This window comes from Haliaeetus leucocephalus, unplaced genomic scaffold (genome assembly GCF_000737465.1).
Source record: "Haliaeetus leucocephalus isolate CR32 unplaced genomic scaffold, Haliaeetus_leucocephalus-4.0 Scaffold526, whole genome shotgun sequence".
In the NCBI taxonomy this organism is placed as follows: Eukaryota; Metazoa; Chordata; class Aves; order Accipitriformes; family Accipitridae; genus Haliaeetus; species Haliaeetus leucocephalus.
Genome location: NW_010972962.1, coordinates 5,444,752 through 5,460,366, shown reverse-complemented (window position 1 = coordinate 5,460,366; position 15,615 = coordinate 5,444,752). Strand labels below are relative to the sequence as shown.

Genomic DNA, 15,615 nt, shown 5'->3' with positions numbered 1-15,615 from the left:
CATGTTGGGTTTAGGTAGCTGTGAATAGGATCTACAACCAGAAGTTAATGCTGTTCTGGTGACTTATGATAGGAGACACAGGAAACCACCTGCTGTATGTAGTTAAATAGCAATTAACTGTTTTCTTTCACAAAGTCCAGCTTTCTATTTATTTGCAGTTATGTACAGTGGTGTATTTATAAATTGCTATTCTTACTGAAAACGGTTAAATTATTCTGTGAATTTGGTAGCAATTTATTCAATTTTTCTTTCAGAAAACTTAGCTTTTACAGTCTTCATATAGGCATTTTTTTTCTTAGCAAAATGAGAGCCTGAAGGCCTAGAACACTTCTTTGACTTGGAAGTGGTAAACTTCTGGGATGTAGACGCTCTAACTCAGTAGCAACATAACCAGAGGATTTTATTTCAAGAATTTCCGAACGGAACTTAGAAGTGGTACCGTAGAATGTTAATGTTTTGTAATAATTTAGAATTTTTTGTAACTGTTTTTACAATTAACAGTCAAGAATATTAGAACTGATGAGCTAGGATGACCGCTTCTGTAATATTTCTGAACTAATTTCTCATTTATTTGAAAATTCATACAATACTTCTGGGTTGTTTTCTGTTTGCATTTTCTGGTGTTCTCTGTGTATTATAAGTAGTTTATAGCTTTTCAAGTTGATGATCACATGAAGCAGAAGTACATGATTAATTGATAATTATTTTCCAAAGATACCTTTTTTGAATCGCTTTATGTATGCATACTCTAAATGTGCTTTTATCTGAAGATTTGAATCTTGTTTCAGAGAACAATGGTGACTGGAGAAGGGCTGAAGCTGTTTGGACTAAAATTCAAGAAGAAAATGTTGTCCCTCGTGAGAAAACACTAACCTTACTGGCTGATATACTTGAAAAAAATGGTCAGGTTGTTCCATTTGAGGTACCTAAGGTAATTGGAGTTTAACTCTCCTAGCTAACAACACTTCTGAATATACCTCTTTCCATTGAAAAATGTTAACAGATGGCATTACAGTAACTTAAATTTAAGTTTGTTTGTTTTAAAGGTTGGACATGAAGATACTGGAAGTTTAAGTGCTTCTGATGTGGAAGAAAGAAAAATAAGGATGCTTTGCAAGAAAAACAATGCAAAAGGTAAACTGAAAACCCCTGGGTTTTTTCCCCCTTCAGCACTAACTTTAAGATATCGATTAACTACAGAGCAATAGATGCTTGATGCTGCTTTTTGTTGGTTTGCTAGTATGTTAGGAAAGGTACACGATAATGTCAAGTCAGCCTGTGGTAAAGTTGCCCATTTTAAAATTACCAAAGTATTGTTGGTCTGCAGTTCACTTCATACTGTTGGTTTAACATCATGTTTTAGACTTTTCAAATGTATCCATTAAACACCAGAAACTAAATTTATATGCAGGATTTATGCAAAAAAATACAATTTTTACGGTTCCCAGAAAATCTAGCTGTTTGGTCACAAGTTTTAAGGAGTGAGACATGAGAAGTGTAGTGAGAAGAAACATTAATATCACCTGAAATAACTGGGGCATGTTTATGGGAAGGCAATTACTTATTAAAAGAAGTTATTCAGATATTTTGTATTTTTCACTGCTGTTGAGGTCTTAATAATGAGATCAGATATGGTTCCAAAGTATACTTTAGGTACCTTATTTAAGCTACGGGCAAAGATATTAGATAACGTTAAATGAGATGGGACTATGTCATGGAGATAATCATTGTTCTTTTCCTATTTGGCTTTTATCTCTTAGTCTATTTTCTATTTGTTGATGTTGCAAAACTATCTATTTCTATTTGAAGGGAGGATTCAATGTGTTATGTAGTGTCTTAAGCTTCTTTACAACTAAAATTAAAGTTGTCCATGTTTCTCTAGAATTTGGAAATTTTCCCTCTTGTTGTTCCTCCCCAAAAGAAATACACAGGCTATAAACAGAAGATCAAAATCTGTGTCCCCACAGCTTACTGTTTCCAAACCTCTGTGCCTGTGGGTGCCACCCCACAAATAAAATGGCCTTATTGAGAGATCACTTCAGATCAATTCTGCTATAAAAAATGAACAGCTCTTCTGTGCAAACTTCCCTGCCTCAGATAAAGAGAGGATTAACTTATAGATGGGTATTTACCTTTGTATATACAAAGGAGGAGTGTAGTTCAGTGCAGTTCCTTTGGCTTAGTCTGTGTTTAAATCATTGGAAATCCTTTCCTAGCCATCTCATCCCAAAGCAGGGGCACAGAGTCAGAACTAACATTACTGGACCTTTCAAAGCAGGGAGGAAATCAGTCCATTTCTAGGATTTGCCAAAGCGCAGAGCATTTGAATATTCTGGAAATCCTTTTTTTTTTTTGCTTGCCTGTACTATGACAAATAACTAGGTATCTCACTTGAAAGCAGATTAGAAAATAGAATTAAATGGGTTTAAAAAAATTAATTTTGCTGAATGAGGAAGATTTAAAATACAAGACACATAGTCATTTTCTTCTCTGAGTGTTATCAGTATAATTTACAGGTTGGACACAGATTTTTAAGCTTTCAGTTTTTAAAAGAAGAATCTGTCAGTCGTTCACACAGTTAACTTCTGTTGTTAGTGAAATGACCCTATAGAGTTATTCAGTCGCAGGAGCACTGATTAGAAGTCTTAAGTGGAGTCTGGATATTCTGTATGTAGGGAGTGCAATCTTGTGTTATGTATATGAATTTAAGAATCGTGTTTTATGGCAGACATTATGTTTGCACGAAATTCTTCGTGCTGGTAAATTTTGGAAATTGGAAGAGAATGAGAAATGCAGAAATATTTTCACTGAATATCAGGCAAAATTAATGCAATGCATTTTATAACATTATTCCTAGAAAAGTGTCCTGTGCCTTTGATATCATAAATCATCAAGTGGAGAGCAGGAAGAAACTAAATATGCCTTGGACCTTGCAGGGAGACTAGTTTAAAACAAAAATATAAAATGTAACTGCTAACAATCTATGAGGACATTTGATATTGAATTTCAGTAAATTACTTCAGCATATTCTTTTATTTCAAGGTGTAGTATTTGAGAGGAGGTGGTCTAGAGCTATTGGGAATTAAAGGGAAAAGATGACAAATGTTGGGAAACAGTTCCTTGTCGGGAAACAGTTTTCTTTGTCTTAAAAAAAAAAAGTCTATAAAAACTAAGTTGTTGCTTTTATATAACAGTATAATGTAATTTTGATGTGAATGTAATAGGGTAGAATAACTTTTTATCAACATCAGCTTTTTGATAGGAAAAAAGATTGATCTAGTTATGTAACTAATTTAATGAACTTACCAACTCTGACATGGAGGTGTTTTGAAAAATCTATTATCTGAAGTGCTTGATTTATGCAAAGTCATATTTTCATTTTTATCTTGATTCCTCAGTATGAGAACTTGACTATAGGGGATCATGTTACACATATCCCAAACAGTTGCAATTACTGAAACAAATTTGACGAGAAGTCTTGAGAGCTGAGACTTTCTTGGCAACTTGTCTCTTTTCTAACACATCTTTCTACTTGAAATAGCTAGTATAACACAATATGATTTTGAAACCAAGAACTTTCTCTTTGGAATGCTAATATACTTTAGTATTTTTAGATGCTATCTGAAGAAGTAATAAGCTGATAATACCTGATTGGGCATATGTCTCAATTCAAGACTCATGTATGTATACTTCAAACATGCTACTTGCACTGATGTAAAATAATGTTAAGAAAATAATCTGAATAGGAGAATCATTCTGAGGTCAGGACTGACATACACAACAAAACATCCTAGAACAGGAAAACAATACTGATACAAAGATTTTCAGTTCTTCATTGAACTAGTCATTACAAAAAAGATTTAAATATATTTCCTTGTAGAAATAGATCTTACATTTTTTGGACTGTGATAATTGTTGGTAACATACACTTGACATCATGTCTACTGGTGGCAAGGTCCATTTCTGTACCCAGGCAATGGAAAGCAATATTCAAACACAGGACAAAATCCTAGTTCAGTCTGAAAACAGCAGAGCTTTTGTAGGAATCTCCAAACATAAGGAGCTTTTGGCTTTAAAAAATAGGATTTAAACAGGCTTTCATGAGTGGAAAGAACCAACGTATCACCAGTCAGCTACATTTTTGTAAATAATTGGTTACACTTGTAATAGATTATACCAGTGAAAGGGTTTTTGTTATTGTTGAATGTGATTGCTAGGCTACTGGTACCTCGGATTTCAGAAGAGTGGAAGAAAAAATGCCTTTCCCACTGAATTTTAAGTGTGAACACTCTATGAATGCTGGTGTTCAGCATCTGAGCAGTCAAGAGGGTTCAGGATGTTGCAGCAAGCCAAGCTTTAACCTCAGACCTATAAGTAAACATGGTTGAGGGTTTGAGGACCTTTCCTGTGTTGTCCTGTTGTTGTTTCATTGGTCTTTTGGTTTACAATGCAATCACTATTGTAATGTCAGACATCAGTCATATTCTCTCTCCATCTCTTGCGTCTCTCTTGTATACACGAAACTCGCATACACAGAAGTGGATTTAATTTTTGCTGTGATATTCTTATCCATTATCTCTATTCACATATATATGTATATAATGTAGCTCCAAGTGTCCAAAACAGATTATGGATGGCAGTGTTAATTCTAATTATTAACTCAGTGTAAGAGTTTGTTGTAAATAATAAATTTTATGCATAGTCATTTTTGTGCCTATGTTTCAGGAGGTTTTTATGTATACTCTTTGGTTGAAGAAGTTTAAGATTCAAACCAAAAGGCACACCAACAGTGTTGGTTTAGGGAATGCCAGCTTAAAATTCCACAGCACACTGTAGTACGTGCTATTAGTGTGATGTCTCTTGTGACAGTAAGATTTAAATGAGTTATCGTCGTCTTTACTTTAAAAGTATAAGAAAAAAATGCTTAGCTGGGAAATTCGTAGTGATAGTCTAAGTATTTCTGAAAAGTTCTAAAGGTTGTTGTGGCTATGATTTGAATTAGGAAAGGGATTATTTTTTGAGTTTCATTAAATGAAACATGCAGTCACAGTTTAGATGTAAAAGATCATTTGTGGTTCTTAACACAGCTTTCTAGCATATGTTACAGCCTGGATGGCAGTTTTAGCTGTATGTTTATAGCTGCATAATCTTGTTTCAGAAAAATAAATGACTGAAAAGTGTGCTTATCATTTTTTCCCCCTTTTTGGTAACATCTTTTCATACACTGACAGTTATTGTGAATGCATGAAATAAAACTGTTAATCAGTCAAACAAATGCAGCGTAGTTTACTTGTTAAATATCTGTATATTTGTAAATTGTATGTTTTGTATAAATCTTGTTGTAGCCAAATAATTTGATCTCCCCATATTGGAATCATCTCCTATATTATTTGTTAAACGCTGTTGTGATCATGCACCAGACACTGTAACTATATACCCCAGAATTAGGTGTTGCTTTAAAAATCCTGAGTCTTCCCCTCCTAACCAGCTCTGTTGGTATTTAAGCAACAGCCACATATATAAAAAGAGCAGTAGCAAACTTTTTGTTCTGTGGAGGTATGTGTCAATTGATTGTTGTATACAAGCAGTTTTGAACAAGCTGTGACCAACAGCTTTGGGCTCAAAGATGTAAGCAGAGGATAAATGGATTTAAGATGGACATTTTCAATGAATAGGTGATTTCTTTCTATGATCAACATCATCGCAATATGACATTTCATTTTGGCTTTTTTTTTCTTTTTTAGAGGCCTACGATATTTTCCTGAAAATGCAAGGGAAGAGCAAGTTTCATTATCGTTCTTATACCACCCTTATAAAAGCATTGTTAACACAGAATTGTCTTGAAGAAGCCATCGAAGTGAAACACATGTAAGGCTTTTCTGTGTTTGGGGGATTTTAATTGTTTGGGGAGGTGTTTTTAAATAATTCCTGGATAATTTTCAGGTTAGTCCTTATCTTTCAATGGGAAAATGGGTCACGACTGATAATTAGGAGTTATGGTAAGAAATACACTGGTGTTTCATAGGGTGATATGCCATATATTAAAAAGGTACTAGAGTGACAGTATGTATTGCTAATAGCTCGTTTCAACTAACAGTATCAACAAATGTACTTGGCATCAGAGCTGAAAGTCTACCCTTCTGGCAGTCTGCCTTTTCCTCTTTAGAGCAATATCCAAACAGACAAGATTCCTTGACTTAACTGCCTGTGAGCATTCCCCTCATTGCCCATCCCTGCTCTTGTCCTACCCTACCCACACACCCTGGCAGCTGGCTGCCTGCCAAATGCAAAATGGTACGTTTGACTGTGATGCCAGTGGCTAGGAGATGACCATAAACCTTAGATCCAGCTCTTACACTTTTGAACTAAAACCAACCTGCTGTCATGTATTATTAGAATCACCAGAATAAAATTAACCTTTACTGTGTTGTATGGTATGCCACTTGCTTTAATTATTGCCTGTAATGTGTGTTCTGGTCAGATTATAGACTTTAAAGTAGAAGTGTTACTACTTATCAATGTAGAGGCAAGAAGAACAAAAATTTAAGAAATTTAAGTCTTTTAGTTTCTTCAGCTAAAACAAGAACAGTGGTTGTCATCAAATGTTTTATCTGACTCAATACAGTGAATTTGAAAGTCCCTGTAGGTAACTTACGTGATGCATAGAGCACTGTAAAAATCTAATAATTTTTAGAGGCAACTTAGTTTTTGATGTCTGGGAACAGTATAGTGTAATATGATGTTTATTATTTTCACATTTTCTTTAAAAGTGTTTAGACCAAAGAAATGTTTTTCATTGAAAAAGTATTTGAGTTCTGCATTCAGAAGAACAAATAATGTTTTTTCCAATAGGTAACTGGGCTTTATGGTAACGAATGGTTGTGCTTGATGGATATATGGCTTATGTCAAGGAAGAACTAAAACATTTTATCAAATTAAGCTCCCTGAAATGGAAGTAACTGATAAATCTTTGTAAATAGAAGATGGAAAGGAGATGTTTTAGAAGTACAAAGAATGTTGACAAAGTTTAGGTAGTTTGTTAAACATGCGCAGAAAATATTAATGTATCAAAAGATGTATTGAAAGATTCTTCAGGGAAGAAGTTTGAAACTTTCTACTGAAGATTTGTACATGCATTGACTGCTTCCCTGCTCTGCAGCTCAAACACATTTGTAAGGAAGATGCACAAAGTATTGCATGTTATCAACAGTAATTTGCCGATTGGAAGAGTGGTTGCTTGTTCCTAGTCTTTCGATGATTCACAATTCCCACTTAGATAAGTGTTTTAGTATGTAAATTCAAAATGCAGGAAAAAAATGAACAAAAAATTTTAATGACTAAAAAAGTTGGAGATGTATTTTAAAGGTCTAAGCCTCTGAACCGTGATATATTTAGGAAAAAAAAGTAGGATTCAATAAAAGGTTCTATTCTTGGTCACTGGTCAAAGCCAACTATCATAATAACCCCTGTGCTTTTCAGAACTCTCATACTGCATCTTGTAGCATAGAAATGCCAAATAATGACATTCTAAAAAGCCTGTAACAGCTCACTGTTGCATCAAAACAGAAAATGCTTCATACTTGTAGGGCTCATGGTGTTTATCTGTTTCTTTTTTCTAGTAACAAAATGATGCTTACATTAAGCATTTTTAAAAGTCTGTAAGTTTTAAATTATTCACTGAAATAAAGAAAGTGATTGTGTATGTACCAATGGTTGAGGAATAGCAAATCTGTGTGTTTCGCACACATTTCTGCATGCTTGACAATTTATCCAACCTCAATACTACAAAAAGATTACTCCTCCAAGGCTTAAATGTGTGCAGTGGCCTGAAACTTGTGCAACTCCTAATATTTTCATAAAATACAGGAAAGCTACCTTCATTTGTATAAGCTAACATCTTGTTCTTTTTACACTGCTTGAAGCCAAATTTGAAATTTAAATAATATTTAGAGAGCTTTACTATGAGCATTAGCATAGGTAACAAAATCAGTAATTTTTCTATTTAAAAAGGTCAGGTAATTTTAAAACTGGCCTCCTGTTACCAGAACTGAGAAACTTCCATGAGGAAGTGATGTGGTAGAAGGAAATTGCACTCCTACTCCCCATTTGAAAAAAAAACACAAGCAACCCAGAAGGTTACTGATTTGTTGGTCAACCTTTCACATTCCAGCACTGTTTTGAGGAATATTTACTGCATTTAGTCCAAGAAGTTTTAAATAGAAATTTAGGAGTATTGGAATGATGGATTAGTTCTGTAATAGTAGCTAACATCTATTTAATCACACTAAAGATTGGAAGATTGGAGAAAGTAAATCCTTTGTTATATGTAATTTACAGTCTCATGCATGAATTGTTGACTTAAGGGCTTTGACAGATGGGACAAGGCGGGGGGGGAAGGCGGAACTGAGCAGTGGGTGCTTAGGCAGGGATTAAGAGGATTGGTTGGGAGAGTAAGAAAATCCCGAGTCCAGTGACTGCATTTGTGAGCCTGGGAGGCTGAAAGTGACTGAGAGGACAGTCATATTGTGTGCGATGTGAAGGATTTTCTTGGGATTGAGGAGAATAATTTAGCAATGACCCTGCTTACCTCCCAATCCGCTCAGCCTCTAAGTTCAAGTAGGTAGGCTGCTCAGTTGTTTGCCACAAGATGATCAGTGAGGTTTATCTTGATTGCTGATATGGTAAATGGCAATGCCCCCCTTTTCTGTGTAGAGATTTTGTAATCTAGAAATGAACATTTGTAAAGTTATCCTTATATATTAAAAATGTGGCTATATGTCATTCAGGAACAGGAACATTTTGTAGTATAAGATCAATGTGATTGCTGGTTAGTCTGTCTTGACTAATTTCCAGAGTGTTAGAAAAGCTTTAGCAGTGTTATTAAAGTAAGGATTCTCTTTGCTATAGATATGTGAAGTTTTGTATTACAGGAGGTAAAGAATTGATAAGCAAAATGCAATTTTAATATGGCTAAGGCAGCAAAAGCAGTATGTTCTCTTTAAAACCTGTATACATCTAGATGACAGAAATTTGAAAATTAATCAACCAAATGATATGGTGTTAGTTCATAATATGCTTTAGTTTATGTTTAAAATATACAGTGCTGAAAATAAATGTTTCATTTTTATTGCTGAAAGAATAGTTTTATATTTTATAATTATGGTGACTATTGAAAAAAGAAGAAAAAGTATCCAGCTTAGGATACAACAGAACAATGCAGGGCATGCAGTTATTTTAGTCATCTAATATGTCAGCATTCAAGAATCTGAACCGATTGTTTAAAAAAAATCTTGTACTTTGTTTCTTTTGTTGCTCACTTCCAACTTTGTCATCTGTCAGAATGCAAAAAAAAATTATCCTTCTATAACCATTGACAGGATAACACAAAAGCTGTCTCCAGGTCGATATTTTGCAGCAATATTTTTAACATACGAACAGTAGTTTTTATAATTTCACCTTGGTGCTCAACCATTTATTATCGTATCAGAAGCATGTCAGTAATTCCTTTCTAAATGTCTGCTTCTTTTAGTGCTGAGACCCACATCAAGGGCTTCACACTGAACAGTGCTGCCAGCAGCCTCCTCATCATATCGCAAGTTAGGCGGGATTATTTGAAAGGTATGTCACAATGCTTGACCTTTACGTCACATTAATGCCTCTGCAGATTTTTCTTGTAACGCCCTTCGAATACTTGGATAAAGGAGTCCATTTAGCAAATTACCTGCTTATCAAGAGCCTTTTGTGGTAGCTGAGAGACGTAAATTACTGTACATGCATTTATAATACAGCTTGAATATGAATGTACTTGTCATTTGACCACTTAGTCCAGTTTCCATTCCATTTAACACAAGATGGGTTTTCTTAAGATGAATCACAGCTCTTCAGACATGCAAAATTTGTGCTCCAGAACGAGAGAAAGTACAGGCTTTCAAGTGTGTTAAAATTCACAGCACAAGTCATTTTGCTTTGGAAATTAACATACTTTAGAGCATCTGAAACAATTCCCAGCAGTTGTTTCTTGCATATTGTGTTGGTTGTGTGAGATACCAGATGAGTTAAATTGACTGTTAAATGTGCATGATTGTGCACTAAATGATTATAATATTGATTTAAAAACTTAATCAAATACTTTTTAATAGTTCTCAATACCAACAGTAACAAAACATTCAGTTTGGTTTTCTTTTTAATGTAACAATGATGATAGAAAAGAAAATGGTGGCTGAAGAGTATGTAAGGATACCCAACAAGATGGTGGATGAAGTTTGCAAGTGTGTTATTTTAGTTCTCGGCATTAGTTATTTTGCAGCCTAGAGTTCAGTTCCACAGCGTTACATTTTACTTATTTAGTTGTGCTGTAGAACTCTTGTGAGAGAGAAAAACTCTGCAAGCACATAGTTTTACATGTAGTGCTGTGTCTTTTATCCCTGTGCAAGCATAGGTACAGTGTTGATACGTATTTTTGTCAGTACCTTTAAGCGTTAAAGCAGCTATGTACAGAGAAAATGTATTATACTGACTTGGGGTTTATTTTCATACCAGAAGGCATACCAGAAAATCCATTTTTGATTCTGCCATCAGTTAATTTTATTTCATTCCATTATGTGTAGCTGTAGTAGCCCATACCCATGTAACATCAGCTACATTAGAATACCTATGATGAGCATTTAGATGCATATTCTCACCTTGTACTCTTTCCTGCAGCTGATAAACTTGACTTCTTTCAAATTCCTTCCCCTTTCAGTCTCCAGTCTGATGTCACTGCCAGGCATCATTGACTGAAGTATTTGTGATGAATACAATTGCTTCTCTTGCTCTTGTTTTTGCAGCTTTCAAGGCCTTCACCTGACTTTCCTGTCTGATTTTATTCTAATAAATTTTCTGCTTTTTCTTGTCCAGTGTGCCATAAAGTTTTGCCAGTTCATCCTAAATATTACACACCAAAAAATCTTCCCTTCTTCAGAACATCGCTGATGTCCCTCTATTCTGCCAATCTCTTGCATTAACTACATGATTTCTTTTTAGCTAGCATACTAAATTCACTGCCATGTCAACCCTTTCCCTTGCAGTACACTAAAGTGTTTCTTTTTGCACAATACAAAATTTCTCAAGAAGTCTGTGGAATTACATTGCTTTGCAAAATTGTATTTTACTTTATCTTGTGCATTGAACAAGCTTTACTTTGGTAATTTACTTGAACAGTCAGACTTGATCCTTGTTTCTATTTTAATTTGAAAGATACTGCTTCTCTTTTTGTAAGCAAAGCCTTGAAAATGCAAGCTACTAAATATTTCAACCATACCAGTCATTTTCTGAGGCTCATGGATTACCGAAAAAATTTTTGGGCACAGTCTTTTTGTAATCTTTTGTTGGTGAGCTCCATTTGACCTACATTCTGTGATGGCTTTCACTTGTGTAAAACTTGCTTTTTTTATTACTTCCTCATATAGTTCATCATCATTCTTTGCTGTATAGTGTGGTATAGTTAAAAGTTTTTACGTAGGTCCACTCATAAGAGCTCTAATATCTTCTAGCAAGAACTTGGTAAAACCCAGGTTACTTTAAGAGTTAGAATTTAGAGTCAGAGTTTCATGGTAGGGAATTTGCAAAGTTTATAGGAAAGCCTTTTAAAAGATAAATGATTGGTTTTCTCATGCACAGCGTTACCTGCTTTTAAGTACTGAAAAATCAAGGGATTAAATTATTAATTTAGGCTAGTAGTAATGAATGCTTTTGCGTAATTAAAAAAAAAAGATACCAGCAGAATTATCCAGTATCCTACTATTACATAATTTCGTGCAGGAATGCTGCACACATGCAGTTTTCAAATGTTTCTCTGTCCTTGTTCTTGAGAAGGCTGGTCATGCTCCATGCTAAAGGGAGGTCCACACAGTTGGGAGAGAATTTGAACTTAGCATGTATTTTAAGTCTGCTTTTTAAATTTTGGGAATCTTGCCCCTGATGTATTTTTTCTTTTTTTTCCCCCTAAAAAAGAAAAGGGGGGGAAGGATGTGCAGAAAGAAAATTTGCTGTGAAAGAAAGTTAGGTATACCGGATGTTTTTTCTTCCTCTCTTGTGAAAGTTAATATTTGGTTTCTGCAGTACCTGCATATTGAATTGGAATGTTAATGCAGTGGAGTTCAAGTGGGTGTATGTTATGTTAGAAGTGTTATCACTTGGTATTCTAATTATTATCTGTGATTAATCCTGCCTATGCTGGTAAGGAGTAAGAGATTTTTACTGGAGGGGCATGTCTTTCTCTGTGTGTTTGCTCATGTAGAATGTAAATTGACAAGAATTCTGATTAGAGAAATGAGGGTGACTTCATCTGCAGTGGGTTTGGGGAGTTTGAGACAGATGGACAGGAGATTGATTTTGTGTGTTTTTAACATAGGTAGTTGCTATAATTTTAGGAGTTCTTGAGGTAACTGTCCAGTTTTGAGTTTATTTTTGTTCTTGTATGGAGACTTGTTTCCATTTTATTAAAATTCCAATTTTATTTAAAAATTAAATGTTGGTAAACAAAGTTTTGGTGCACACTTAAAAAGACAAATCTGAATACTAGACTTTAGCAGTTTCAATAATTAATTACTTTTTTAAACTATATTTATTCTTAAGTATGCAACATTTTTGGTTTTTTAGTAAAGAAAATTGATTATAGTTTGGAGAAAAAAACTGAAAAAGTCATGACTTTAAGGTCATAAGGGAGGACATTTATGACACAGCTACTTTCCTTGAGCTGGCTACTAAAATAAATTAATTAAATGTTAAAAGTATACTAATACTTTTTATTGAGCAAATGTTAGAGCGTTTTAACCTGAATTACTGTTGAAAGTTTTTATTTGTGTGTGTATATATTAAAGTTATAATTCACTATAGCAATTTTGGGGCTTAAGTTCAGCAAGAGAATCATTTTCTGTACATGTTTTTGAAAGGGTAGGGTTAATGATACTAACAGCATGGTTGCCTTCTGAACTAAAGTCTGATTTCCTTTTCCCTTATTTCTTTACCATTGTTAGATGCCCTGGCTGTTTTAAAAGGAATGCTTGACAACGGCTTGTTGCCTACTAGACCAGCAGTTACTGTGCTCACTCAGACTCTGGCAGAAAAAGGAGATCTAAAGAACCTGCAAGCACTTAAAAACATGCTGGAAGGCATCACAAAATCAGTTGGTGTATCTGCCTCGCTAATTGCTAATGCTATTGCATTGGCTTATACTAAAAAGTAAGTATTTCTAGGACTAGTATATGTAATTATTTTATGCAGAGCAGCGGGAAATGACTTGTGTTACCCATTTTATTCTATTTCATTCTTACAGTGCCGTAGATCTTAAAATTCTGGTCAAGTTGAGCAGTGTGCTGTGCAGTTCTGTTCTGGTATTATTTCCCAAATACATTTGGGGTTGAAAATCATTTAATGAAATACAGGGATAGCTATGAAGTATCTGGGAGAGCGTAAAGTCTTCTCTGCTGGTGTAATTTAGCTTTGATACCTTTGGTCTAACATGACACCTCACGTGAAGTGTTCCCCTTGGTGTGAGATCAAAAGCCCTATGAAATCTGAAAGTAAAATTGAATTACTTCATCAATATATACATAAAAAAATCTTGAACTTAACACCCACAGATTATGCATGTAACACTTGTTTGAAAACAAAAATGTGCTACCTGTTCCAGTAGTTGAAATGACAAAATATTATTGTGTTCACCCTCAAAATGTGAAAGCCAGACATATATCTGTGGAGTGGTTTTATACTTTTTTGTCAGAATTATAAAAAAATTGGCTCCTCTGCTGTTTTAGGCCACAGTTTCAATCATGATAAATATCCCCACACTTTGAGTATCCTTGATTTCAACTGTTTTAATTCAGTATCATGTTCTGCCTAGCATTTTTGTTTTAGTTGATACATTGGTACTGTGCTAGTTTATCCTTTGTATAAAACTGCATGGGGGAAGCACTTCTGGGAGAAAGGGCATACTATGAACTCGGATATCCTTTGCAGGAGCCAGTCTTCAGGAATCCTACATATTCCATTATTTTATTTCAAACCAGTTTCATCAGGTAGAGCTCCTGTGTCTAACTCAGGAAAGCTGTAGAACTGTATAGTACATAACAGATACCTGATCGTCTCAGGCATGCCAGGCCAGAGAGAATAGTCAGTGCAGTGTTTGGAACAGCAAGAGCACTTGAATTGAAGGAGAACCATGCAGGCCAGTTCCAGTAGTGAGCTTGCTATGTTTTCAGCCACTGAAAAACAATCTGTCTATAAAGGACTGATCCTGTAAATACTTAGCTCTCAGTAGTCCTTGGCACAGTTTTAGTGCTTTGACTTTAGCCGAAATTAAACAGTCCAAATAGGAGAGATACTTCAGGATTTGTCTCATAAGCTGCATATTTTCCTATATTTCCATGTTATAAAAGTGTTGCAAAGTCATGCTATGTTCTTAAGATGTAGATTGCTGACAGGAATAAATAAATAAATCACTGTATGCAGGCACAGGTTATTTAAACAGCATCAGCTTTTCTTTTCCTATACTGAAACTAGCTTGGATGTATGAAAAGACTTAACAGCAGCACAAATAATAGGTACCTTACATATTCTTAAATATATGCAAGCTGTACCTTGAGAACTATGAAAAACAGATTTTTCCAGATATTTTTAATACCTGTTCATTTATTGGTAGAGTCATGTTTCTGATACAGCTTTCAAAACATTTTTCATAGCTTTCCAATGTGCTGTGTTTCTGCTTCACCTAAAAGCATTCATTGTGCTCCAATGTCTTTTTCAATTAAATTAGTTTTTAGAGTGGACTGATAAGAGATGTTGTCATTTGAACTTTTTAGAATGCTAAAAGTAGAGTTTATACTTCGGTGAATACTTCCTGCATTATTTTATCAGCATTTGCTATACTTAAGCCATAAGATTAAAAGTGTTTAGACAAAAATACTAACCAAATGACATTTAGTATTGTCTTTTGCATCCAAAAAGGCAGGCATGGGAAAAATTGGGTAAATAATTAATTGAATAGCATTTAAAAAAATACTTGAGTTGCATGCATTAATTATTCAGATACCTTCTCTTAATGTTTTGATTTTGCCTTCTAGATTTGCAAAACACATTTTCCTAAAGCAGTTAGCTGAACTCTTCTTTCCTAATGAGGAAAAAAGTGTGTCAAAATTACTTAGGCTTTGTACAGGTCAAAGGTCATAAAAAATTTATTTATGGGTTAATTTATTCATTCAGTCATAAATGGTTTCGCTTTTACAATATTTGAATGAAGTCATAGGTACTCAGCTATTCCTGGGAAATACAACCTTAATGTAGAAAACAAAAACTTTAATGTAATTGTTTCTTTAGGTGTAGAAATCTTGATTTCAGAAACTAAGCTAGTTCAATCTCTTTTCCTAGCAATGACCTTGATGCTGCTGTGGAATACCTTGAGCCTCTGCTTATCTCTAGTGCACAGAATCCTGATCAAGCTGTCAAAAATATTTCCTATTTGTTAAGAAAGGTGTCTGAGGAAGGATTAGAACCAGGTTTGGAAAAATGTAAGTTAATTGCAATGATGCTTAAATATTCTGACTAGACAGAGGTGTTATGAAAGAGCCATTACATGTA

At 34.5% G+C, this 15,615-nt stretch overlaps 1 protein-coding gene across 2 annotated transcripts in view; it reads left to right on the top strand.

Annotated features, from left to right (window-relative positions):
* Positions 1-15,615, top strand: part of LRPPRC (leucine-rich pentatricopeptide repeat containing) — a 93,469-nt gene that overhangs the window by 67,597 nt on the left and 10,257 nt on the right. For both annotated transcript variants that reach the window (XM_010576470.1, XM_010576469.1), the window contains exons 28-33: positions 789-931; positions 1,047-1,134; positions 5,745-5,868; positions 9,530-9,618; positions 13,017-13,221; positions 15,406-15,545. In XM_010576470.1, the coding sequence (XP_010574772.1) occupies positions 789-931; positions 1,047-1,134; positions 5,745-5,868; positions 9,530-9,618; positions 13,017-13,221; positions 15,406-15,545 (789 nt within the window). The remainder of the gene's footprint in view (positions 1-788; positions 932-1,046; positions 1,135-5,744; positions 5,869-9,529; positions 9,619-13,016; positions 13,222-15,405; positions 15,546-15,615) is intronic.